General features: G+C 45.3%; 2 protein-coding genes across 2 annotated transcripts in view; both read left to right on the top strand.

The window, feature by feature from the left end:
* Window positions 1-24,709, top strand: part of LOC146175734 (uncharacterized) — a 24,963-nt gene extending 254 nt beyond the window's left edge. The window contains exons 2-12 of the mRNA XM_084581195.1: window positions 5,940-6,026; window positions 6,766-6,860; window positions 9,422-9,482; window positions 10,488-10,775; window positions 12,379-12,585; window positions 17,332-17,514; window positions 18,289-18,453; window positions 19,109-19,234; window positions 20,714-20,806; window positions 23,946-24,131; window positions 24,704-24,709. Coding sequence (XP_084437321.1) covers window positions 5,940-6,026; window positions 6,766-6,860; window positions 9,422-9,482; window positions 10,488-10,775; window positions 12,379-12,585; window positions 17,332-17,514; window positions 18,289-18,453; window positions 19,109-19,234; window positions 20,714-20,806; window positions 23,946-24,131; window positions 24,704-24,709 — 1,497 coding nt within the window. The remainder of the gene's footprint in view (window positions 1-5,939; window positions 6,027-6,765; window positions 6,861-9,421; window positions 9,483-10,487; window positions 10,776-12,378; window positions 12,586-17,331; window positions 17,515-18,288; window positions 18,454-19,108; window positions 19,235-20,713; window positions 20,807-23,945; window positions 24,132-24,703) is intronic.
* Window positions 23,985-27,886, top strand: LOC146175733 (uncharacterized). Its single transcript, XM_084580855.1, has 4 exons — window positions 23,985-24,131; window positions 25,522-25,659; window positions 26,938-27,141; window positions 27,608-27,886. The coding sequence occupies exons 2-4, from the start codon at window positions 25,537-25,539 to the stop codon at window positions 27,794-27,796; spliced, it is 516 nt and encodes a 171-aa protein (XP_084436981.1). The 5' UTR covers window positions 23,985-24,131; window positions 25,522-25,536; the 3' UTR covers window positions 27,797-27,886.

The raw sequence follows: 27,886 nt of genomic DNA, 5'->3' as shown, positions 1-27,886 counted from the left end.
TCATATAAATATCATAAAAGTGTATAGCAATGTTCGATAAAGCTTGCATGAGGTTATTGCACCATGCGAATTTTGTCAGTAGGGCTTTCTTGGACTCGCAGTGCCGTCGCAGCCTGGCGTCGATTTATTGAAAATCGGCAATACACCAAGGCAAACGTCGAAGGCTTTCCGCACCCACGCCGATTCTGTGAATGACTGTAGCTGTCTGGGGCGCTGCTTCGCAACAGTTCTGGTGGTCGCAGATTCATATTCGAGATATATAGCACATTATAGAGCAGCTATCAGCTAAACAATAAGCGGACTTCTTCACCTAAACTATATTTGGCCACCTTATAGCGTACCATGCACCATTCCAATAAGTGGTTCTGGACACCGCCATATTGTTCGCTGAACTTATGCACTCGGTGCCAGTGCCATGGAAGCAGCCGCAGTGCCGGTTCTGCAGTAGTCCAAAGAGGGCATTTCCAAGTCCTTCTCACTCGATGGAATGCCCCATAGCTGGCCACTCAATTCAGTTCAGTCTTATTATACCCGAGTTAGCAATACTACAGCATATACATGCAGAAGGCGGTCCCAGAGTCAGTGACTGTATCGGCTACAAGAAGTGTCATGTAAGTATTGGCGAGCTTTAAACAAATTCGCGCTTCTAAAAGGCTCGATAAATTGTAGGCAATTGTTTTCACAAGTGCGGCATTACTTGCTTAAAATCAAATGATCTGCTAGTTACCAAATATACTTTATCTGGCATTTTTGAGCAACTTGAGTGAAAAATTCTCAATGCGGAAGTTTTTAATAGTGTTTACGCGTTTCATTTCAATTTTTTTCTTTCTTTTACCTTTATTTGAGACAATTCAGTACAAATTAGCTCAGGAGACAATAGCAAAAGGCTCGGAAACAGCCTGACTAGGCTATGCTTCCCTGACAACGTTACCAGCACATGCTGACTTGCGGCTGCACATCTTAATGCGGACCCGAAAAAATACATCAATGTAAACACAGTAAGACACATTTCCTTCGGTACAGTTCTAATCTTTCCGTGTAATGACAAGGGAGCAAAAAAAAAGTTTGTTGTGTAATAATACAAAGTAACTTCTTTGATACTGCTAACGAGCACATGTTTTCAGGAGACAAAAATTAATGAAAATGTAAAGTAGTACGCAAACACATGCACACAGTAGAAAGTAACTCACATAATCACATAACGCATGATGACCACACCGAATAACGCAGGGGTTGAACTCACACACCTGCTCTGTTATAAATATTGTTTTAACTAGCTTTCTTCATTTTTTTTTTTTTGGAGATACTGTAGAATTTACCAAGTTTAATATGTCCGGGTGCTCATTGAAGAGTTCTGGTATTTGTGATGATAACCTCTGTAAGCCATAGTTTGTGCCGTTCTGTCGTAGTTGGTACGGGGAATGCTTAACGTGATAGTTTTTTTTTTTTCGAAGAGTTTGCCACAAGGCATAAGTTGAGTTCTCCTGAAACTTGGCTCTGTCTACGCGGTATTGACGTAGCGCTTCTAGAGATAGTTTTTGCTTAAACAGCTGCTTTATCTTAAGTATGCTAAATATGGTGAAGTACGAAGCAATGCTTTCCGTGTAGGGCACGTTTCCAATAGCCCGTAGAGCTCGTTGCTTTTGCAGCGATAAAAGGTGGTTCAGGTCTGTCTCGGTTGTCGTTGACCACACCAGAGAACAGGAAATCAGGCGCGAGTGCCCACGTGCATAGTAGATTTTGCGTCTAGCATCAGGTGGTAGGAATGACCTCACTTTATTCAGTAGGCCAATGGCTCTAGATACATTGGATCTTAAGAAATCAATATGAGAAGACCATGACAAGTTTGTTGATGATGTGTGTTGGATAAGTATTTCCTGAAGGTCCAGGGCTAAGGATGGCAAATTTGTTTGTCCTTTCGACCTAAACAATAAGTACTTCATTTTTTTTTTGTATTCAATTGCATTTTAATTTATTTTAACCATGCATTTAAATTTGTAAGCCATATGTTAGCTTCTTCGCATATAGCATTTAAGTTATTTCCTGAGAAAAATACGCTTGTATTATCTGCATAAAGCACCATTTTTTTTCTGTCCTTGAATATTAACAATATCGTTTATGTATAGCAGAAATAGTACAGGTCCAAGAATAGGCCCCTGGGGCACCACATATTTAATTGTTTCCATCTCGGGCTGGACGGTATTTACTTTTGTGAACTGTGATCTGGATGTTAAATAGCTTTTTATTGAAGAAAGTGCTACATCTCGGATACCGTAAAAGATTTTACGCAAAAGTAGGTCATGCTGTACGCAGTCAAATGCCTTTCTGAAGTATAAGACGATACCTAGTGTGAACAGTTTATTTTTCATGTTTTCAAGAATTTCTTCTTTAATTCCAAGAAGCTAGGGCTGTTTCCACCGATTTATTTTTACAAAATCCGTACTGCTCTTTCTTAATTAAGTAGTGAGTATTTAGGAAGCCTGTTATCCTTTTTTTAATGATCTGTTCTGCTACTTTAGAGAAAACAGAGAGGATTGAAATCGGCCTGTAGTTACTTAAGTCGTCAAGGGATCCTCCTTTATGTACGGCAGAAACTCCAGCTAATTTCATTTTGTCCGGAAACTCGCCTGTTGTCATAATAAGATTACAGATATGGGCCGGTGGGACTGCAATTAAACCACTCACCGCTTTTAGCGGTTTTGCTTTGACGTCATCGGGGCCACAGGCTGAGCTATTTTTCGTAGACATAATAACACTTTGCACTTCATGTTGGTCTGTTGGGGACAGGAAGACAGTTGAGGCACAACTGCTAGCGATATAACTTTCACAGGGTATACCAAGATAGGCGTCCGAGGAGGAACCTACCGTAAGAAAGTGTTTATTGAAGAAGTTTGAGATCTCCCTTTCAGAGGCACCAGGTTTATGAAAATTAATTTTTCTGTTGATTGGTTTCTTTATTAATTCATTGAATGTCTCCCACATGAATTTGGGATTAGTGGCAGTAGTAAGAAATTTATTTATATATTACTCAGTTTTACCTATTTTGATGTCTTTATTCTGTTTATTTCGCGTTTTTATTTTGTAGTCTCATCTCTTAATTTGTGTTTAAAAATGTTTGGAAGAGGTTATCACGAAATTTCATCCTCTCATATAGTTCAGTGGTTATCCAAGGTTTCCTCAATTTCCTGCGTTTTTTGTGAGGCTGGAGGGGAAAACATTGGTCATATAGTGATTTAAAGGACGATATAAAGACATTATATGACTTACTGGACTCAGTCTCATCTATTACGCACTTCCAGTTGAAGTTTGACACAAGATCAACAAACTTTTTCACGTTAGGTTCGGAGTATATTCTCTGTAACGGTTTTTCATTTGGTCGAGGTCTAGCCCGCTTTTACATCATCAGGATCAAAACTTGTGACACAGAGGTCAAGTGTGGCTTTCGTGGCGAGTGTTGCTCTTGTAAAAACATCGATTACATGTATATGCATGTATATGCATCTAAAATGTCTGAAATATCTGTACATGGGGTTATCTGAGGTTGCATTGATATTAAGGTCCCCTACCACGACAGTTTGAAGATTTAGCTGAGAACTTTTATGTAGCAGTCGTTCTGTGAAGGATAAGAAATATTTAAAACAAGCAGCTGGCGGTCTGTAAAAAGTAGAAAATATATCTGAATATATATGGCTAGACATTCGTGACTCATTTACTACCTTAATTTCTGGTATTATTCGATATTGTAAGTCGGAGCGGATATAGATGCATACGCCGCCTCCCCGTTTTCCTGTTCGATAAGCCATAACACCGTTGTAACCATCACGTGGAAGGTAATCTTCATCGGAGGAGAACCACGTCTCTGTGAAACAAATCAAATCAAATTAATGATCTATGTTAGAAGTATCTGAACTTCATCAAATTTATTACGTACACTTCTCGCATTTAAGTAAAATATTGACACTTTACAATTCTTTTTGAATTACGGAACAATTCACAAGAAAAATCTGAAACTTAAAGCAACGTTTCGAGTTACAATGACAAAGGATTGCTTTCGTAGCGTCCAAAAAAAAAAATTGACCGCCATGTGAGGCGGTCAGGGTCTTCCTTCCCGCGCACAGCAACCGCACTTTCAACGTTTTCGCGCCTTACTAGGACTTTAAAAGTTTTCAACTAGCAGTAGTCGCTCCTCAGTCGAGACTTCACATGATGCGCATGCCAAACATACGCATAGCCTGATACAGCTGCCCATTCCTTGGCCATTGTGAGAGGTTTGCGGGAGCTTCTTGTCATGCTTTCGCAGATATGCATGGTATCAGTTCCGCCTTTTAACTCTTTTTTTGTTTGATAGCCAGTTATCACGCACTTGTTGAACCTGAAACCGCACAATTACTCCGGCCGTCTTGCCTGCTTTCGCATGCAGTCTGTGTACGTACATTTCAAGTCACGTACATTTCAAGTCTGTGGATGTCATTTCAAGTCACAGGCGGCACTTTAAGTTTTAGTGCTATTACATTCACAATCTTTAAGAGATCTTCATTTTCACTAGCAGGAATGCCATATATTTCAATATTTAGGCGCCGGCTATGGTATTCAAGATTATCTTTGTCCTGTTTGATCTGGGTCAAGTCCTAGGACACCCTTTTTCAAGGTCGCCCGCTCTTTTTGTTAGGTCTTTTGTCGGTTTTTCTTGAGTCAGTAGCCTTGACTGGAACTCGTCGAACGTTTCTGACAATAACTCCACAGAAGCTTCCAAACCTTGCACTTGCCTAGGCAATGCCAGACGTGCAGCTATTTTTGCTCCAATGATAATAGGTGAACCGCTATGTTTTTTTTTTTTTCAATTTTTTGTTCTTAGGTTCAAAATCGGACTTTTCGCCTTTAGTGATATCACCGTTGTATGTGTAACATTTCCATTTACATGACTTTTTCCTCTTCGCGTTGTATGTTTCCTCAGTTACACCGGAACATTCACCAAAGTGAAAAATAAATTTGCACTCACAGCAGTTGATTTGGGGTTCGTCCTCGTCAAGTTCTCATCGGCACGCACAACAACGCAACTGGGGCATGGCTATCTATATCAGTCACTGTTTAACATCAGATAAAACTGCGGCAGCAGCGGCAGGGAGCAAAGCATTTAAAGGCAAAAAAAGCAACCCACCTGCAAAATTTGAGACCAAAGCTCAGCCGCGTCCTTAGCGAGCTGCCGCTGCTGCCGAATGATGGGGTATACGGCCCGCTCGCTGATTTTCAGTTGCCGGTGGTGCCGCTCGTATAGGGCGGTGATGACGTTCCCAATTTGGCTGTGGCCTTGTTCTTTAGTCTGGCTCAGGCGAGCGGAATGGCTATGCAGTTGGTACTCTGTGGTCCCTGTGGTCCATTCCCTGTGGTCCGGGAATGGTCCCTTTCGTGGTCCTTGTGATTTCTGCAAAATTTGAGACCAAAACTCAGCCGCGTCCTTAGCGAGCTGCCACTACTGCCAGGAAAAAAAAATAAAATAAAAATAAACTACCGCGTCACTTCAACTACAAATAAAAACTAGTATCTCTTGGCTTTCATTTTGGCTGTAAGCAATTTCCACCGAAGTTCTTGTTTGTCTGTTTTTTTACAGTTTAAATTAAGGCCACCTTAGCTAGTATGCGCTCATAACCTCGTTGCGTTACTCTGCCGAAATTTGCTGCAAGGCCCAAGGTTGCGGATTCGAGTCCCGACTCGACGGCTGCGTATTACCTTGCAAGGATGTTCGCATGCAGTGACGTTCATGCACGTTATACAGATATAGCCGACTTGATGAAATATAGTCATCCACTCAGGCACATACCTAGTTAATAGTTTGCAACGTTCATTGCCGAGTAATAACCCATCCATCAACAATTCGTATACCAGTTGAATGCTCTCTCACCCTCTCTCTCTCCCTCCCTCTCTCCCTCTTTCTTTTTCAGACTTCGTCCTTCTGCGTCATGCCAAACCGCGGCAACTTCATAGTGGCCTACAAGGAGGTCAACAGGAACATCCGCACCATTCAGAAGGTTAGTGCACAATGCAGCAGCCCAAATCTTTAACTATCTTTTGCAAAGGCCATTTTTTATTTTCTTCTGCGCTCTGAAAAAAGAATAACCTGCGAAAAAAATTAATTTCAAGGAAAGGCCCACCGAGGGCTTGCCTTATCTCACCTCTCCACAAGTTTGATTCTCGCCAAGACGCAAGGGCACAGAAAAGGCAGCCGTAGCGCAAGCTATAGTTAAGGATTTGGTCGGCTGTACCTCATCTTACAGTTTAAGCGTCACCGGGCTAGGGTTTAGAGTTATATCTTGTACTTTTAGCACACAATCCCTTGGCTTTCATTTTGGCTCATGAAGTTTGTCCCAATATACCGATCGAAGTACAATTGGTTGCCGAATTAAGAAATAAATTAACTTGTTTTTTTGTTTATTTCAAAACAAAAGAATGCGCCAAAGTCGATTGCTCTTCCCAGTTTAAATTGACTGTCTGCAGACATTTTGTCTCTAGATACATTCATTGTCTCTAGATAGATCCATTTTGCTTCAGTTTTGAGTAGGGAAGTGTTCATAACTGTTGAAACTGGCAATACCAATTACCAAAAACTTCTTGCTTCCAACTTTTAAAAACCTAGTTTATGAGCAGTCCATGGATACTATACCAACTAAGGCTGCCTGAGGCAAATTCCCTAAGCTAATTTTTATCGCACGCATAAGGAGTCATGCACTTTGCCTGTTTGCGCATCATATATGCACCGCCCTTGTGCAGGTGTCCTTCCGGAGGCAGTTCGAGAGCGGCATGATCCACCCGGAGACGTACGCGAAGATTATGTCCGCCCTGTACATGTCGCACAGGGATGACTCGTGCGTATCTGTACACGTTGCATTTCCTCAAGTCACTAAATCTCCGAATCATTTACACCTTTGCAGGTGTTAATATACCAAAACACCCTTGCATTCTTCAAGAGCTTTTGCAAGAGTACAAGGCACACTCTCACGACAAGGGAAAAGAACCATTTACACCTTTGCAGGTGTTAATATACCAAAACACCCTTGCTTTCTTCAAGAGCTTTTGCAAGAGTACACGGCACACTCTCATGACAAGGGAAAAGAACCATTTACACATTTGCAGGTGTTAATATACCAAACACCCTAGCATTCTTCAAGAGCTTTTGCAAGAGTACAAGGCACACTCTCATGACAAGGGAAAAGAACCATTTACACCTGTGCAGGTGTTAATATACCAAAACACCCTTGCATTCTTCGAGAGCTTTTGCAAGAGTACAAGGCACACTCTCATGACAAGGGAAAAGAACCATTTACACCTTTGCAGTTGTTAATATACCAAAACACCCTTGCGTTCTTCAAGAGCTTTTGCAAGAGTACAAGGCACACTCTCATAACAAGAGAAAAGAACACTTTCTGAACGAGGGGCTGTAACAAAAAAAAGTTGTATTTGTGATAAAAACGAGCTCAAATCACCAGACGCGTCATTTTTTATTCTTCTTGGTGTGTCTCACCATAACAAAAACCACATAAAGGTGTTGAATGCTTTCACACGGACCTAGGGTGCTTTTGTACCCACAGCAAGTAAAGATTTGTTTTATTTTCTAAATGAGCCCAATACACCCTAGTAGGAGCTGAGAAAAACGCGAAAGTTTATTATCCGCAAAACACTGAGCGCTATATTAGCCAGTGTATAATATTAATTACATATAATTTGGAGGAACTATACACCGCAACGTACTGGAAAATAACGCAGATAGTCTCTCCAATATCAGGATGTCAACGTTAGACTAAAACTGGTACATTACCCTTAAGAACACCTATTTCTATAGTATAAATCCTAGTCCTAGTAATGAAAAATATGTTTATTTGTATCACTTTCTAAACTAACTGGAAAAAAAATAAAACACTCAGTGTTAGCAGTAAGGGTCCATGCGGTGATTCTGTAACACTAGCAGGTAAATGTGAAAGGTAGGCTTATGTCGCACGCGCAGATGCGACAACCTTTTTTTCTTAGGTTTCCCCTTTGACAGCTAAAAAGTAAACTAGGCGTAATCTATGGGTTCTAGAATGGTAACCTCAAACACTACACGAAGCGATCACTTGTCCTGGCCATTTCGTTCGTAGTAATCAGTTTAGGAAGCCTGTTCCAACTAGCGAAACACAAAACTCCAAAAAGCCCACGTAGCAGAGGGGTGTATCCTTGTTTCCTCAGCTATTGGCTAATGATCTCTTCGTTATCGTCGCCTTCTGGGTTCAGAACCTTTCATCGATCTTTTCATTACCTAGGCAATCGATCGTAAAGTAGAGCTAGAGGAGAAATAAATTAAATTACTCTTGAATCAGTGCAAGTTACGACGCTCAAGCTGACAAAATACTTTCACAGTATGGCACATTTTTACAGACCATACAATTGACGTAAGTTGTAAGGGTGTTAGGGGAAAGGTTTTGCTGTAACCGTCTTTTTTTTTTAATTAGGGCAAGATACGGGCGTGCTTGCCATTAGTAGAATTTTCACTTTAATTTGGTTTCTGCATTTTTCTCGTTTTTCAGTTCAAATATTTGTTAGAGCATATTAGTGTTCGTATTTAATGTGTCCGAACATCCATATGAATGCAGAAATATTTACCCCAATTGCGTTATTACTGAGCATTTTATTCATACGGGCATCGAAATTAATCGCAAGCATTTCTTTTCTAAAAACTCCAGTTAACTTTGTATTCCACAATACGAGACGAAGTGACATCCATAGAAGCAGTGGTATGGTATTGAGCTTCGTTTGTACTTCCTACAGGTAACGAAATAAAGAGAAGTAAACGTTTTGTACCGTACCCTGTCCTTTCTTCCTGTCGCTGTCCCCTTTAATTTGGTCTTAATGTCCAGTCATTGTTCCTTTACTTCTTCCACCGCATCTAATGCTCCTCTGTGCTAATTGGCAAATGCCGCTGCTGGCAGAAATATTTTTTTCTTTCTATCTGAATTGCTTTAATAAAATAGTGACACACTAAACTTTCGCTGCTGCGCCGATATACAACCCTACTGAAAAACCAAAAGTTCTACGGGACAATAACCTCATAAAATCTCATCTAATCGCCTCGACTCTCATACGGTGCACATCAGTATCATAAAATATCGTACCTGATTTATGATAATGTACAAGAAACTATGCGACCATATGCAATTATATGCGACTTGTATGCGATATGTTATGTGAATTGAGTGAGATTGTGTGAGAAAATGTGAGGTTATTGCCTCATACAATGTTTTCAGTAGGGAAGGCCAAATATTCAGAAAAGACTGCTATTGAATATTTACTTTGTAAGGCGTATGAGCAGAGGTGATGAGTTCCAGCTATTTTGCGCCGATGTGTAATTCACTGAACGTCACAACACGTAACTGGCTCGTTTGATTGCGCGCAGGTACCTCGACTTGCCAACCATGAGAAAGCTACTGTACCTGCCGACCTGGGTCTTTTCCTTCGTAAGTTGAAGGTGGCGCCTCATAGACTCGAAAAAGCCCCAAAAAGTCAGCGCAGCGACGTCAAGTGGGACAGCAAGCTGTTGTCGCAAACATTTTATGCGCCCCCCACCCCATCCCCCTGCTCCTAGCCTTCTCTAGTTTCAGCGTAATAAAATAAAACACACCCAGAGCGCTCACTCTTAAGCCCAGCAGAATCTAAAGTCCATGGATAGCATATAGTGCCTACAGATGAGGCCCTTTAAGGCCCGTAGCATGAAACCCAACTCCTCTACCTACTTGGCACATTGGGGCCTGGTGGCCGGCCCAGCTCAATCTGTATCACAACCGGACTGAAGCGACGTGCCGCCGCCGCTTAGTCCGGCCATGACAATATAAATAGAATGATAAGTCAAATATAAGTCAGTGTGAGAGTCTTTTGTTGTGATATTCCTTATAACCTTTGTCATCGGCCCTAGATAATACCGCAGAGTACTTAGGTGGAATATCATTAGCTGCCATATGCAGACCTAAAGGGCCATTGAAATTATACGTGCGGTAATAGTATAACGTATGAAATCCATAGAGGCGGTCTTTCGATTATTCGACTCAAGTTTTAAAAAGTTGCGTGCAGACTATAATTTACAAATATTTTTTTAACGTTCCTGGCGACCGCTATAAATCTATTTGAGTGACACATCTCAGCGCACCACGCTCGCAAACTTCCCTTTTGACGTCATTGATTTATCAAATAGCTTTTCGTACACTTAGCCTAAAGCCCAAGTGGATAAGGCGCTGACTTTAACCTGCTGAGTCGATAAACCCTCAAATTACAGGCAACGTACTACAGACCATAGGCCATTGCACATTTTCTTCATTTACATGCTATTGTACGAGGGCAGATTGCTGTCGGTGACCGCACTATGTTCCTTGTCACAGGAAACCGTCAACTGATATGTCATAGGCCGCAATCAGAGCAACCTGCAGCTCGCGTCACAGTGATCATGTGTTCCCACGTCCGCCGTGCAGAAGGACAAGGTGCTGTCGGCGCTCCCTGAGCCGAGCGAGAGGACCAGCAGCACGTCGACGAGCAAGTGGGGAAGCGAGCTGCTGTCTCCCAGCCAAGTGGTCAGCAACCGAATGCGCAAGGTCCACCAATGCATCCTGCTCAACGCTCTGGCAGCGCTCTCCATAGGTGTCGCGCTGACCGGAGTTTTGCTGGCCGCGCTGGAGCACCCCTCGCCCCTGCTCACCACGGCGTCGGTGACGTTGCAAGGATGCATCCTGCTCCTGCACTCGGCAGAGCTCATCACCATGGTGAGCGACAGCTGCTGTCCACAACCATCTTAGCATGCAATACGCAATGCGCGACGCGCCAAGGGATGCGAACTTCGTGATGGGTGGCGCTGTTGTGATAAAAGCCAATGCCGAGGATGCGTTATCCCGCACGGTCATCAATGGGCTCTTAGCCCAGCTTAAACACATACCATATTGGTTTGGGTTTGCTTTTCAGAAAACTTAAGGCGCAGAATCTTTCACACTTTCTCCGTGGACCCCTGAACCTCGCCTTGAGGGAAGCGAGGAAAGTGGGAATGTATGAGGAGAGAAATCGGTGCCATAATGGAGGGCTGAGGAGCATTTTCGACCACCTGGGTATCCGAGTTGGTTGAAAACTGCACTCTCCATCGATGTAGGAGGCCCCCTACTGCATTCCCTCGGCATGGAGTCGTAGCAGGCCTAGGAGACGGGGGCCGAGGCCTCTGCGACTGCAAACAGGCGAAGTTAGTGTTTCTTCGAGGCTTCAGCCGCAAGGCGAATGGCTTGCTGCTGGTTGGCGGGAGACTCGCTTAAAAGTGCACTGGCATCTCACAGCACACAGACGCATGCTGCATTGCAATTGAAATACATGAAACTGTTTTTCTTGGGAAAGTCTATCTCACTTCTCCATGGACACTTGAACCATCGTGAAGACAGGGAGGAAGGAGAGAGTGAAAGAATATAAGGTGCCATTGTGGAGGGCTGTGGCGTCACGGTGGGGTAGGAGGGTGTCATGGACCTGGCCCTGATGGGGCTGGGATAGCTAGGTCAACGCCGCTTGCGGCGGGGGCTAGCCTGCCACCAAATTTTTATCTGTTGTAGGCCGTCATTGCAACCGCAACCGCTTAGGTGGTGGACGACGGCTGTTGCGGCGCGCGTCTTTCTCTCCCTCTTCTTTTTCTTTCTTCTCTACTTTCTCTCTTCTGTCCGCACGAAGCAGCGGAGGAAGCGTCCGTGTGCTGTGCGATGTCAGCGCACGTTAAAGATCCCCAGGGGGTCGAAATTACTCCGCAGCCCTCCACTACTGCTCCTCTTTCTCTCTTTCCACTTTCACTCCCACCTTCCTCCCTTCTCTTACGGCGCGGTTGCGGTGTCCACAGAAAACAAGTGAGACAGTTACCGCGCCTTTCCCTTCCTATAAATAAATCAGAAGCAGTGGAGGTGGCTCAGCTACAGAGCCAGTAGCAGGCCCGTTCATTTTCTTTTCCTTCTTCCTACAGCCACAACAACAACTATGGCGTTACCACCGAGAATTTAACGAGATTCCGATGGTGACAAAAACGGAGCGGAGAAAGGAAGAAGATGGACAAAGAAGATAGAAAGAGGTTTCATACTCGAAGACTTCGGAATAATTTCGACCACCTAGGAATTTTTACCGTGCAATCAAATCGCACAGCACATGGAGGCCTTTTGCATTTCGGCTCCAACGAAACGCGGTCGCCACGGACCTGAGCTGTACCGCTCGCTTTTCAACATTCCTTACCTCGCGGCACTATTCAGGTGCCTGCCAAGGGTGAGACAGTTATCGCGCCTCCCTTCTCTTTCTACTAAACCCAATCGCGTCTGCGCCCTTGATCGACCTTAATTTTGCTCCTCTGTGCAGTACGCCCGCAGTCCGTCGGCGTCGTTTCTGGTGGTGGACGTATGGGCTCGTATGGACCTGGGCGCCTACCTCTTCCAGCTAGGCCTCTTTTGCGTGGACGCCTGGTGTTCGGCCGTGGATGTACCTCTTCGGGACTGCAGCTGGCCCGTGATCCTGTTCATAGCGCTGACAGCTTTCCGAACGCACAAATTCTGGTGCCTGCGAAGGGTACGGGCGTCCCTAAAGTCCATCGGTGTTACGGATTCTTAGCTCCCCCTTTCTGGCCATATCTAGTGGTTCAAATTTTTTAATCCTTAATTTAAATTGCGAATTAACTAATTAATCATTGTATATTTACTTATTCAATTCGTTAATTACTTTTTGGCGCGTAAGCTCTGTTTCTAGGAATACGGCGCGACGGCGTTTACGACTCCCGTCCACGGATGCTCTTACGAATCCTCGTTGGCGTAAATGCATTTTGCTACTCGCATGATCACTAATCCCTTAGCTTGCGCCACTCATTACATACATACTCATTAGCATACAGTGTAACTTATGACATTATGTGAATGACCACCTGACGTAGAAAAATTCTAGAGGGCACTTAGGGTCACTAAATTGCATAGAGTTTCTTACTCTTACCTAGAGGGAAAGCTGTGCTGCCGTCTATGGGAGTTAACATGGAGTTTCCAGACGGCCAGTTCAGCCACCATGGGCGCTCAAAGCATCATGGGCCGGTGAGCTACCGAGTGCAGAACTACAACTTTTGGCCAAAACTAATGCAAAGATAAACGTTGCCCTACCGTAAATAATGTCCTAAGATTGAATATTGTGACTATAAATTGCAAAAAGAGAGAGAAACAGAATGCCAGTGTGAGATTTATCCAATATAAGCGATGGCCCTTTCTCCTATTGGCTTAGTTTTGAGCAGCACAAATACCAATATTTCGCACTTAATAGGCAAACTTTGAAATAAAAAAATGTATTGAAAATATTTATCGTTGTGCCATCACTTAAGGAAGTTTTTAGTGGCATTTCGGGAAACAGAAACCATTTATTGGCGACGTCTGCTTTTGCGCCTTCGCTACTATGGCTTTCGCGGTCTATGTACGCAGCTTCAGATGATGATGATAACGAAAAAAAACATTGCAGTAACGCCACTCCACGTACTCGAGAAAAACCGACTGTCCCGCAACAAGTAGCACACCGGCCCATGATTCTTAGCGCGCCCATGGTGGCTGAAGTGCAGCGCCCTCAGCTTTCCCTCTAGTTAGCGTAAGGAACTCTATGCTAAATTGTGATGAGGCGAAAGCCCCTATCGTCCGGTGGTCCGAAGCCCTCCGCAGCAGCACATCTTTGTTTTCGTTCCCATCGCGATGACGCGATAGCGTAAGCTACCAGCCAACATACAAAGCCCCGCTTTAACCGAGTCGTATGAACGTGACTGCATGGCCTAGAGATAACGTGATTACAAAGGTCTTGGTAGACTGATTCTGATATGGAGGCCCCAGTTGACAGCTGCTGCCAAACGTAATGCCATGTCAGCTGCGAGCTACCGCCTCCCACGTAACGAAAGCGTTGCGGACGGACACGATTCGCGAGCATGAGCCATTAAAGGCTATCGCCTTAATATAAAGCTCCACTTAAGCCAAGTCGTATGAAAGTTACCGTGTCGCTTAGAGTCTAACTTGGGATTTCAAGGTGCACGGTGGGTTCGACTACAATCTTACCCTCCTACTTCAAAGGAACTACCCGAGTTGGTAGCTCCTGTCAACTCGGTCATATCATGCGGTCTTATGACGACACCCAGCCCGCCGATCAATAAGAACCCGCACATGTCAGTTGCCAACTGTCATCTGTCAGGGACATATGCTAGTGACGTTTTGCTCAATGCCCTCGCCGACGCCGGATATTCTATGGAACGAGGCCTTTAACGTTATCGCATCAGAAGGAAGGGGCAGAAAGAACAGAAGGGAGCGGTAGAAGTGACCGAAAAAATGTTGTACCTCGTAGGCAGTGCAAGCTTAATGCCTGTAGAGGACCCCAAGATTGTCGCATTCCAGTACGGCACCGTCAAAACAATTATTTACTTCAGAGAAACGTACTATGTCAATGGCCATAAAGTGGTAAGGTGATATTGTGGCGCCACCTCGATTACTGACACTGCAAGTCCCTGTAATCCTGTAGCCACCTTTTCCCAATATGAATTAGCCATTTTAATTCATATCAACGACCATCTTTCGAGTCCTCTTAGGAGATGGACAATAAGCCGAATACGGTTCAAAAAATACGCAGTCAGTTTACCTCTTGCGGTAGCTCAGTGATGAAATTCGGCTACTGAACCGCAGCACTTGTATTCCAATGAATGACTGAACGAAAAACTTTATTTCGACAAAGGGAATTCTCCCGGTGTGGGTGGGGTCCTCAGTTCAGGGCCTCAGTGGCCTTTGCCGTCTTGTGCGCTCTGTCGATCAGTTTGAGCTAGTCATCAGGCGTCGAGCAGGACAGATGAGCCTCCCACTGCTCCGGTGTTGGTGTCGTGTGTATTGGTGCTACCTGTTTTTTGAAACGCCCATGTAACATGGTAGAGTGTAGGGGGTTCCCCGCATAGTGGGCATTTATTCTCATATGTTGTTGGAAGCATTTTACTGAGTAGACTCCGGTTGGAGTATGTATTAGTTTGTAGCTATCTCCAGGCAACCGACTGCTCTCTATTAAGGTCTTCGTGGGGAGGTGGGTAGATCCTCCTTAATGCTCTTTGATGTTCAAAGATGGCTCCATAGCGTCGAGTGACTGCGTGACCTCCTGCGGTAACTCAATGATAAAGAACTTCAGCTACGTAACCGCAGCACATTCGAAGTCGACCGCGGCGTTTGCGTTTCCAGGGAGGTGAAACCAAAACGTGTTCGTGTGGTGCTCGATGTCAGTGCACGTTAAAGATCTCCAGGTGGTCGAAATCACCCCGAAGCCCTCCACTGCGGTACATCCTTCTCTCTTTCTTCTTCCACTCCCACCTTCCTCCCCTTTCCTTGCGGCGTAGTTTAGGTGTCCACAGAACAAGTGTGACAGGTACTGCGGCTTTCCCTTCCTCTTAACCAATTATTATTATTGTTATACGATCAATGCTGTTCATGATAGTATGGGCTCCTGCTCATATGGGTCTCGAGGGGAATGAGGCAGCCGACGCCGCCGCCCGCGCGCTCTCTTTCCGGGCTTCCCATCTCGACCCTCTAGATCAGGATCTCGAATTCGAACCCGCGTATTCTTCTAAAGACATTGTTCTTTACTATCAATCTTGTCATAGCCTTTACCCTCGCCCGAGTAAAGGTCTATCTAAGACGAAGGAGCGGCTTCTACTCCGTCTTTATACCAACACTCTGCTGTGCCCGGCAGCGTATTTGGGTTTGCTAGGTACGGTGGCTCCGCAAGGGACAAAACGACAGAAGAGACGAAGAAAGCGGGCTGTTCCGACTAGCATCTACCGCCCCAGGAGCCGAGCAGCCTAGCGATTAGCGGCGCATGCTTTTTTAATGGGCGTCATGTTGGACGCGGCACTAGCTTGAGAAAGCCTATACTACTACTACTACTACTACTACTACTACTACTACTACTACTACTACTACTACTACTACTACTACTACTACTACTACTACTACTACTATTATTATTATTATTAGTAGTAGTAGTAGTAGTAGTAGTAGTAGTAGTAGTAGTAGTAGTAGTAGTAGTAGTAGTAGTAGTAGTATAGGGTGAGACTCGTTTCGCTAAGTTGGCACTGAATTGTCTTTAGGTAACGGCCAAATTAACTGGCTAAATATTATCTTCACAGTTTTAATTAATAATTATAATAATATTAATTGGTTCACAGGAAGAGAAAGGCGTAGTATCTGTCACACTTGTGTCTGTGGACACCTTCATCCCTTGGTGTCCACAGACACAAGGGAGGAAGAGAGAAAGAGGAGCCGTAGCGCAGGGCTACCGAGTAGTTCAGGTGTCCACAGACACAAGTGTGACAGATACTGCGCCTTTCCCTTCCGGTGACCCAATTATTATTAATTAAAACTGTGAAGATAATATTTAGCCAGTTAATTCGGCCGTTAACTAGACAATTCAGTGCCAGCTTTGTGAAACGAGTCTTCCTCTATACTACTACTACTACTGCTAATAATAATAATAATATCATTAATAATAATAATTAGCAGAGAAATATTACTGTGTATTATTGTTATTATTATTATTATTTAGTAGTAGTAGTAGTAGTAGTAAGAGTAATAGTATAGGCTCTCTCAAGCTAGTGCCGCGTCCAACGTGACGCCCACTGAAAAAGCATGCGCCGCTAATCGCTAGGCTGCTCGGCTGCTGGGGGCGGTATACATGCTAGTCGGAACAGCCCACTTTCTTCGTCTCTTCCGTCGTTTTATCCCTTGCGGAGCCACCCTACCGAGCAAACCCAAATACGCTGCCCGGCAGCACTAAAACATTTTAATCCCTCCTTCACGGGCAGTTGTCCGCACTGTGCGGAGAAGTCTTCGGACATCTACCACATGGTGTGGGCTTGCCCATCCAACCCAACTGTTCCTCCTCACCCCAACCCCACTTGGGAGGACTGGGAGGCGACCCTGCTCGGCTGCTATGACCTGCAGGCCCAAAAGGCCTTGGTCGAGCGCGCCCGGGCAGCGGCCGATGCCACTGGGGTCCCGTACTAGGGACCCCACCCAGTATCTGTAAGGGCTGGATGTTCATAGATCCGGCGGATGCATACATCCACCCCTTTTGGATCAATAAACGATTGTCACCACCACCACCACCATATTTGGTGAATTTATCGTATCAGGAGGCTCCTGGAGATGTCTGGGTGGGAAGCTGGTGCAGCTTTCTTGAGGTCAGGTAGAGACTGTGTAGAGAGTTGTTTCGTACGTGACTGCGTAAATTTTTTTACAGTCGGCGGCATAACTTTGTGGAATGCACGTACAGGTCATCGCCGAGGCGTGGCTACGCTACGTTGACGAGGCGATCAACCGCCGGGTGTTCCGAATGTACGACATGGCAGTGGCCTTCATCAACTCCGAGGACGAGATCCTGAGTACCAGCGCCACGACGCCCAGCGAGCATATGACTGCCTTCATGCGCGAAGAGGTCCATAACAACAAGATCGAGGTATATTCAAGCAAGCAACTGGGGGGGGGGGGGGGGGGGACGCTGATCATTCGACTGAAGAGTAGACACGATAGCGCCTTTAACACCGCCTGTTTATTACGCGGATTTCCTTTCGAATGACACAGCTGTTCATTAGCATACTGTCTTACGGCAAAACATACACTAGGTCCACATTTTATACTGCTTCCGCGCCATCTGTAATCAGGCAGCGTATTACGATCAACGTTACTAGAACAAACTGTTCTAGCAACGTTGATTACGATCGTAAGTCTTCCTGTGGGCGCCGCATGATGGCGCTGAGTTTCGTGTTATACACTAGAGTTACTGTATATGCTACATTTGGTAGCATATACAGTAACTCTATGTTACACTAGGGTGCCTCGATGCCAGCGGCGCGCTACATCGAGGCACCCTATGTTCAGCAAAGGAGAGCAACAACGCCCGACTCTGGCTTTTCTGCGAAGACAGACCCTATCTGATAGACCAAGATTTATAAAAGGCTAAACTGTTCTTCCGAACTGAACCCAAGTGAATTTGTTTAGAGTTTGTCTAAATTTAGTCATGGCTGTTTTTTCTCGTTCCGCTTAACCGAATAGTCGAAATTAAACTTCTTTTAAATATGGCTTAAAACTCTCAGGGGTGAATAGATAAGTCGTATATAGCCGCAAAAATGGTCCAACCCAGGTGCTTCCCTCAGCGACGCCCACAACAATGATTTGTGTTGCTACTTTTTCGGATATGAGCGCCAGTATTTGTCACTGATACTGTGCGCAGCTGCTGAAGGAGATCATCTACATACAGCAGCGGTACCCGTCACTCGAGTGCGTGGCCCGTTCTCGGCTGATAGCGCGGCGCATCGTCAACTCGTCCCTGTCGGCCCTCAACGACCTGCACGAGACTGGACTCGTCGAGAGGCACCACCACACTGAGATAAGAGCGGTAAAGTTCTTGATTGATTGATTGATTGATTGATTGATTGATTGATTGATTGATTGATTGATTGATTGATTGATTGATTGATTGATTGATTGATTGATTGATTGATTGATTCGTTCATTCATTAGTTGCTTTATTCAGTTGATTGACTGTTGAGTCAGTTGATTGACTGGTTCAGAGGAAGGCCAAACCACTGCGCAGTAACCATAACTGTAAGGCTGCTCAGCAAGTGAACAGATATCACCATACAAATATTGCTCATGAGCTCAAGGTAAATCTGCTAAACAGTTAAATAATGGTGAACAGTTTTGATTGATTGATTGATTGATTGATTGATTGATTGATTGATTGATTGATTGATTGATTGATTGATTGATTGATTGATTGATTGATTGATTGATTGATTGATTGATTGATTGATTGATTGATTGATTGATTGATTGATCATGTGCTACCTGCCTGTTTATAGGCGATCAGGCAATATGTGGTGATACGCGAGCTGACGGTCACTTGCATTAAGAGCGAAATTATGGTGCAATTCTGACACACACACTGTCATTTTTGCAGGTGGCAAAAGCTTCCTAAGAATTATAAAATTTAGCTACCTTAAACGAGGAATATGCAACAGGCCGAACATTTGAATATGTCGTCGTTGCAGCGCCTGGAGCAGATGATCCGCGACTTGAACCGCCTGCCCAGCTCGGTGTCTGTGCCCGAGACCACGCTAAGCTTCCTGCTCAGCGTGCCTTGGCTGCCTCCCGGCAGCGTGCCAAGGCTCAGGATGGTGGGTTTGCCGCAGCTGTCACAACGACCCTTGGTCAGCCTCAAGAAAGCGACGCAGTGTCACATTGAATTCCGTATCAGGCAGTTGCCGATTTTAGTGCAGAAATGGGGCCATCACAGCTGCGGAACAATCATAGACGCATACAGCTGGGTGTGGTTCATATGCCAATATAACATGTGCCCGTACTATGGGATAAAGGCGTATGCATAAAAAAGGCCCCAGTGACCCTTCGCGCCGCACCGAAAACTGCCAAGATATTATGGGCATAGTAGACTTCTTATTTTTCACGTTGAATAAAGCTGAGATCTTGTCGAGTTGGTATGCATTCATACAAAGGGAACACCGCAACAAAGGCGAGACAAGGACGAGGCAAGTGCTGACTGATAGTCAGCGCTTGTTTCGTCTTTATCCCGCCTTTGTTGTGCTGTTCCCCAGTATGGTTGCTACTTTTCGAAGTCCGTCAATGGGATGCGAGCAGTGGCTCAGTGGTTATTGCGTTCAACCTCTCAGTGGACGAACATTGTGATTAGACATTTGCGCAAACCACAACCTACATACGTCCCACCGTAGAAGATGTGCATAAATAGGACATCTTATGAACCCACCACAGAGATGGCTTAATTGCTTTGGCGCTCGACTTCTGAGCCCAAGGAGGTGAGATACAGACACCCGTGTGCGCTGTGCGATGCCTCTGAAAGAACCATGGGTGATCGAAAATAACCAGAACCTTAAACTCCAGTCCCCCTCACGACCTACGTGCAGCTTCGGTCAAACCGAAGATACGAAAGCATATCTCATGGCCATTCATCAATTGTGCACTGCAGAGGTCGTTGTAACAGAGTGCCGACTCGGCTGAATCGCCGTGTTACTGTTCGATGGATGACCACACCACTGCTATTGTAAGCAGCGATTCTTAATTCTTAAGCTGATGCTGTTCACTTACGTACTATTTGAAATTCAATCACTGCCGTCAGCCTTATGTGCAGTATGTAACTACTCCACTTGTGCACAGAGCTAGGTGTCTATTTTGCGACAGTATTACCCCACTAAGCTGCATTTTTCCTTACCCGGTGAGAACTCCTTTCACCTAGATGAGTAGGCGGCGCTTACTACGGAACAAAACTTTCACACTCTCTTCCGTTCTAGGAGCGCGTGACTCGCGTGAGCGGTGTCGAACGAAGCGTCAGCGGTTTATAGTTGTTCGAGACAAAGAAAAAATAAATGAATGAGAATGAAAGAAACGAAGAGAATTTGGGAAGGAAGAAAGCTTATATCTGAGTGTACTTTTAGTTATACAGCAAATCATTGAATGCTTTACAACAAAAGGTCCCAAAGTGGATATTGTATAATATGAAAAGGCTCATATAAGGAGGATGGTTAAGTGTGTGCACTCTTATCAGATGTGAACGCCATCCAGCATGATTTATTAATCTCTGCGTGCTTTTATTCATCTCTTATTATTGTCTGCCACTCTCGCAGCATTACTGCGCGAGGTACAAGAAGGGCAAGAAGCTTGTGTCAGCCGGGAAGCCGCACCAAGCCATCCATATCATCTTCTCTGGAATAGTGAGGGTAAGTACGGCGCATGGATGAAGACAGAGCTCTAAATATTCGTAGCTGTACGATGTGTGCAGCTAGAGCTACAAAAACGTACCACGCTCTAAATAAGCTGTTGTGCAACAAGACAGGACAGACCGACAGAACAAGGATCACAATCGTTGCGTCCCTCGTCGTCTGGAGAGGTCAAGCAGTTCGCGCTACTGGACCTCAATTTCTTTTCCGCATTCATGGATGGATTGAAATGCTGTGTGACGGCTTACCCGCATATTACCTCGTGAGAAACTGTCTACAGGAAGCAATCAAATTTAGTGGGTTTTTTATACATTTGCATATGCGACCTCAAGCCCTTGTCGACGATAGTCAACCCACAAATTCTCCCCTATCCATGGCATGGCGTAGATGCATCAACCGACATCAACTAGAGAAACAGGTGGTTAAGTACCGTTTCTTGCAGAATTTCAAGAGGGGCTCGATGCTGAGGCAGCTGCATAGGCATCGAGTTCTAAATGGCATCGCGTCGTAGTGTTTCACTGCCATAAATTCCTTCGCTCACCCGCTTTCAAATCCGAATATTATACACCTGCCGTTGCGGTTTCAGTTGATATGGCGCTTAAATGGTTATAAGCAGTTCAAGTACTGGTTGCGGAAATCGAATATAGGTCCAGATAAAGAGCATTGACGCTCCCGTACGCTGTTCGATGTTAGGGAGAATCCCAGGCGGCGGAAATTATTGCCGAGATCTCCGCACTCCGCCCCAACATAACCATCTATATAAAGGTGGGAGAGGTTCCGCCTGTTGCACGCATAACGTACATGGTCCAAATGAATTAATTGAACAATTCTGGCATGTATTCTTTGTTCTGCGCCACTTGAAACATTGGCGACTCAGTTTAACTTAGCATAAAGCAAAAGTTTCTCGTGCTCTGGAGCTCAGTAATTAGAGGCCGTATGGACCATTGAGATAACACGAAATCTCATTCAAGACGGACAGGACAGGGCTCGACAAGAAAATAACTTCCTATCTCGATGATCATGAAAACTTTTATTTAGAGCCAGAACAATTTAGACGAAGTGAAGGCTGATCGGGTCTTTAGTCCAGGACACCGTTGGTAAAAACCACTGTCCGCGCGCTTTCGACGAGGCCTTGTTTGTCCTCAAGGTCCGAGCTGGACAAGGCTGCCTCCCAGCCGTACCAAGTTGGCTGATTTATTACATCAGCACTGCTATTTTTTCTGATAAACCCATACCATATGGTATAAGTTTGACTTCTCGCCACAGAATCTGCACTGCGCCGAAAATGAATCGGGCGCGGTGGCGTGAAGCGTAGATGGACTATTAAAGGACATAGTCTGTATCCTTCGAAGGTGACACTCTTCTGAATTATTAACACCCTTAGCAGGCCTCGGGAATGTCTGCGTTTCAAGGCGCAAATGCTGGAATATCTCAGAATATGTTGTCAACAGAGAGGGGGAGCCTAAATCAGTATGGGAGGACATAGAAGGATTCAGGGAGAAGAAAAGCTCAGGCTAAAGTATGTGCGCGCTCGTTTTCTTCAAATCCCTGGTAACCTGGTATATCAGCTTCTTCCGTGCAGCTGAAGTCCTACACTGACTCACTTTTTGCAGACTAGCGGCGTGAATTCTGCCGTGTATATTGTTTCTATAACTTTCTATAAGCCACCTGGGAATCTATCATAATCTGTTTCGATGCGGAGGTGATGCGGAGTGTGTCGCGGCTAGGGCTATCGCCACACCTTCAATGGCCAGTGTTTTCCCGTGACGAACGCAAAGCCAGTCCACGGCCTGCATTTGTTTATATCCCCTCAACGAACCTGCAGCATCCACGAAGAAGGCGCCTTCTCTTGAATGGCATTCGTTCATCTTCTTGCATGTATGCTGCTCGCCACTTGTTTAGCATGATAATACTACGGGTGCATGTTTTGGGGAAGCGGGAGCGTAAGGAATTTGTTCTTCCACTTTTTGGGCATATCTCGTTTCCCAGCCACTTGTGGAGGAAAACGAATGTTTAATTCTTCCGAGACCGTGCAACCCGTCTTGGTTGCGTCCAGTCGCACTGCCTGACTAACATTACGGCGCTAATCAATTCATCAGCCGTATTGTGTGCGCCCAATTTTAGCAACGCTCCGCAGGTGCTTTTATGGGTAGCCCGAGTGCCTTCTTATAAGCCGTTCGAATGATAATATGCAAGTAATTTCAATTAGCCTTCCTCATATGAAGGTACGGGGCCACGTGCATTATCTGGTAAAACATTATTTGCTAGCCTGTCTTCTGTCTTTCTCATTTGGGAAACACGTGTTTTCTCGTCGTTTCGTATTTTCCTGGCTTATGCCGACTCCCTCCCCCATTGCCAATGTTTTCAGTATAGTTAGAAAGTTTACTGAGAGTATGTTTAACTGGGAGCTCACATTCAACTACATCTCAATTATAACGTTATCTTGAACATGGGTTATAGAATTAATCTCACCCATGGAGAGAACGTTCTCGACCCGCCGCGGTGGTGCAGGGGTAAGAACGCTCAACTGCTTGACCCAAGGATGTGGGATCGAATACCGGCCGTGGCGACCGCTTTTCGATGGAGGCGAAAAGCTAGGCGTTCGTGTGCTGTGCGATGTCAGTGCATGTTAAAGAACTCCAGGTGATTGAAATTTCCGGATACCTCCACTACGACGTCTCTCATAGCCTGAGTCGCTCTGGAACGTTAAACCACATAAACCAAACCAGAGAATTCCCCAACATAGGTGTCATCTGCTGCCAGAAGTATTTGCAGCCGTGCTGAGTATGAATTGAAATACTACGGCGGTGACCTTACTGCACCTGCGTTTCACAGCAAATAAATGTGCTGCGATGCACAACACCATACACGGGGCCTCACTATACAGGGACAATGAGAGCAAACCTTCTTCGCGGAATAGTAATCGCACTGTTTCGTAACCTCACATCTTACCAGGTTACGCGCACTGCGGGTTATGATGAGCGCGATAGTAAGTTGGCGTTAACGTTGTATAAGTGCAGCGCAACTGCCGCCATCACATTCGCCTAGCATGGCAGTCTGGCATGGTTCCCTGCATCATGGTGGCGAGATTACCGGCAATGTTTAACGGCCGCCATGATGTATGTGCGCGCTCGTCCAGATCGAGGCCACTGATCGATGTCCCAGTCGGCGGCCTCCCGTACTGGCCAACGCGGACTCACTGCAGTACTTCTCGGGCGACGGCCCCTTATGCGACTTCCTGGTGGGCCCGGGCTCGCTGGGTATCGTGGGTTTCCTCAACAAGGGCATCTCCGTCTGCGACGTTATCTGCGAGACTGACATTGAGGTGAGTCGGCCCATTGACCCACCCTATATATACTTGAACGTAAATGGAACCTCGGTGACCCGGCATTGTAATTCTGAGGTTTGCAACTGGCAAGACATCGCGTTGCTTCTTGGAGTTAGGCCACGTGAAGTATTACATTTGCTGTCTTTATCACTGACTGGGCGGTTTCACCTGACAACAAATATAAGAAAAATTGTTGCAAGGAAAGAAAAAGAAACAAAGTTTCTGTTTTAATGTCAGTGATTTTAGACATCACAATCATTAGGACATATTTCTGATGACTACCAAGTATAGGTTCCGATATTTTTCTGATGAAAACTGGCCACCTTTTTTCTGATTAGTATTTGATTAGTGTGTTTTAGTGACATTGTGATGTATAAATTTAAAATTGATTTCTGCATGTTTTATGGTGACTAATGTTGACTAGTGATTCGTTCAAAAAAGAAATATATATCGAATACCACTTCTTGTGCAGTATTTCTAACATCACATAAATGATGCAGTAATGCTCTCTTCAGTGTATTGTAAACACCCACATTGTTCCCTTTTCTCTGGAACTTGCAACGAACCAGAACTAAATTTGTCATTAACCAAGTAGCTGTAAACCCTCTGAAAGGAGAAAGTAATAACTACATCGAGAATAGGGCTTTAAAATCCAGTAGAAATACGTACTGCTGATGCTCTTCTCGGATCCGAGCTTCTTCATACCCCGAGATTATGCTTGGGAGGACCTCCAGCAAGTGTTGGGGAGCAGGTTTTCTGAAATCTTACATCATGTGCACAGTCTGTACAGGGAATAATAAAGGGGCTTAATTGCAAAGATCTGTTAACTTATGTGCATTGTGCGAGTAACTGAAAAGCTGTACAAGCGGTGCATGAAAATGATAATGTTCTGATGTCTTTATACACCACTACTTCTGCTGCTAATTTTTTACATCATAAAGTTTCATGCAAAAACACATACATAAGAATGATGTTAGTCTGATGCGAAAAGTTATTAAGAAATCGAGATTTTATGATTTCAGTATTGCAAGAACACATCAGATGTTGCTTTAATAATAATAATAATTGGTTCAGAGCAAGGGAAAGGCACAGTATCTGTCACACTTGTTTCTGTGAACAACTGAACCGCGCTGTAAGGGAAGGGAGGAAGGTGGGAGTGCAAGTAAAAAGAGGGAGATAAGAGCCGTAGTGGTGGGCTACGGAGTAATTTCGACCACCTGTGGATCTTTAACATGCGCTGACCACGGTGCGCTGACATCGCACAGCGCACCGACGTGATGTCAGCGCATTATTTTCGGATCATGATTATGCATCATAATGGTATCAGAAATTCAATATTCATTTTTGTGAGGAATGCATGCACGCTCGCGCTCTTCCCTCACTCTAGGTGTGCGCGATTCCGATGCCGCTGATGGAGACGCTGGTCGCACGAGACGACTCTTCGCCCTGCATCCTGTACCGCATGTGGCGATGGGTGGCCGTGCGGGTAGCCTCGAACGTGCTGCAGGCACGCGACGAGTTCGAGGTGCGTTCTCTCCTTCGCTCATCTTCAGTACGCTTCTCTATGGTTCAGAATAATGGCAGAAGTTGTAGACGCCTTTAGGTCATGAACAGTTGCCAGCAAAATGTTATGGGACGTGTGCATGTGCTTTAGACCAAATTCACTCTCAACCCATCATTTACCTAAGAAATCACAACTTGCGACCCAGTCATCTAGACATCAGTGGGATCAAGCGCACGCCTATATCCTCACACTTGGAAGCCCATAACGCGATTGGCAGGTGTGAATCCCTCGAAATGTTCTTAAATCTGCGGCCTAATGTACAGCGCCGTCCTAAGCTGAAGCGACTTCTAATCTGCATTAGAAGCCACATAACAATTGATAATGGTTTGTTGAGACAAACTTCGCCTGCACAATCTCTAAAGTGAATATGTAAAAAAAGATAACTTGTTCATTAGGGGTTCATGAGAAATCCGAGCTCCTGCTGAAGCGTAATAAGGTATGTGTTCTCTCTTACGCAGGCGGGCAACTGGGGAAAAACTGTAGCGTACAGTTGCTTTTTGTAACTATTGCAAGTGACTCCGACTGCATATTCACACATATGACTGGGAAGAGTTAAAAACGTACCAACTACAGTTTTAGGCCATCAGGCGCAGTGTTGCTCAGAGTCCATGTGCCTCTTACATTACCATGGCGCAATGGCTGTAGAGGCAAGGTAAGATGGAATAGCCACTCAATTAATCCCTCTTTTAATATTGTTGCTTGGTGCCTAGGCTTCTTCCCACCGCTAAAGGTAAAACCTGCAAGAGTTATGTTAAAACCACGGGTGCGAATAGTATGGCATAGCGGAGACATATGCATCAGTATGGCGCATATTTGCCTTCTTTCGGTCGTTTTCTCGACCTAGCATGGACCAATAATGGCATATTCTCGCCACTCAAAAGCCATTTACCTGATGCAACTTTGGAAGCTGCGTAACTCTGATGTAACTTAATGTAACTTTGTAACATGGGCATCAGAGAATGTTGCTTCATCATCGGCAGCTGTACCCGAGTTGGGTCCACTGAAGAACAAAGACATCTCCCAATGAACTCCACTTCATAAACTCTGTGTGGCGTCAGTCATCACTAAACTGTCCCTACAAACCTGACAAACTCTTCACTACAACACCTCCGAACTCTCGTTCTAAGTTGTCGTTGCAGCAGGGTCAGTTAAGCGCAGTTCTACGTCTAATAGTAATCGCTCACTCCACTTTTTCCTTGTCACTTCAGCGTGTCTGTCGGCCGTATCCATGTCGTGCAGAACGTAGACCCGGACGCCCTGCAACGCTACGTCGAGGACGGCCGGCTCCCTTACCTGGGACGCACCTCCAGCCTGGCGCTGGACAAGGACGTTGACTGCGCCGTGCTGGTGCAAGGCACTATGTGCACCACTTATGCAAAGGGGCGCCGCACATTCCACGGGCCCCGGTTCCTGTCCGATAGCGTCCGCTTCCTCGACATACCGGTGAGCCCCGTGTTATAACACTAACATATCAGTAATCGTATCTACGTTTCAGGCACCACTACCACGTGGCGATGAGTTCATTTCGGAAACACAATCGTGTCTGCATTGCAGACATCTTTACCACGTGGCGATTTATGACTTTCTGGCACACATTCGGCCAACGTTGTTGTTCAGCCCGACGTAGCGGAGATAACACTGAAAAGGTAGCAACTCTCAACTGCCGTCGTTGGTCCGACCTTCCTTGTCAGCCTTTAGTCAACTACGCTCTGCATCAAAGCACTGGTCCAAGGTTCAGGCATTGATCACATTGGCTGCCGATATAAGCCTGGCTGTGGGCCGATGATCGGTATAGAGATTGTTTTCTTGAAACGCGGTTTTGCATTGCAGATCCACTACAGTGTACTACATCACAACGCACGTACTACGTGGCGGCATACTCACCTGAGTCCCTCTACTGCGCGAACAGGGAGACCCCGAAAGGCGTCCTCTGCCGGTGCTGTTCCTGCTGTGCAAGCAGCGCTACCGGCTGCCCAGCGAGCTCGACTGGCAGAACATGCCTGGCGAGCTCTTCTCTACTGAAGCCGCCGAGCACTGGACGCGTACCATCGCGTCCAACCACAGGCCGCCGCCCGTCCTCGCCCCCAGTCGGCGCTGACCGCCGTCTCGCCTCGAGCAGCGGCGTGAACGCACGCGTATATATATAACGTGTATATACATATTGTATGATAGAATCCTTGATAAATGA

The sequence above is a fragment of the Amblyomma maculatum genome, chromosome 10 (assembly GCF_055883805.1).
Source record: "Amblyomma maculatum isolate TAMU_Amacu chromosome 10, ASM5588380v1, whole genome shotgun sequence".
In the NCBI taxonomy this organism is placed as follows: domain Eukaryota; kingdom Metazoa; phylum Arthropoda; class Arachnida; order Ixodida; family Ixodidae; genus Amblyomma; species Amblyomma maculatum.
This window is presented reverse-complemented; position numbering and strand designations above follow the sequence as displayed.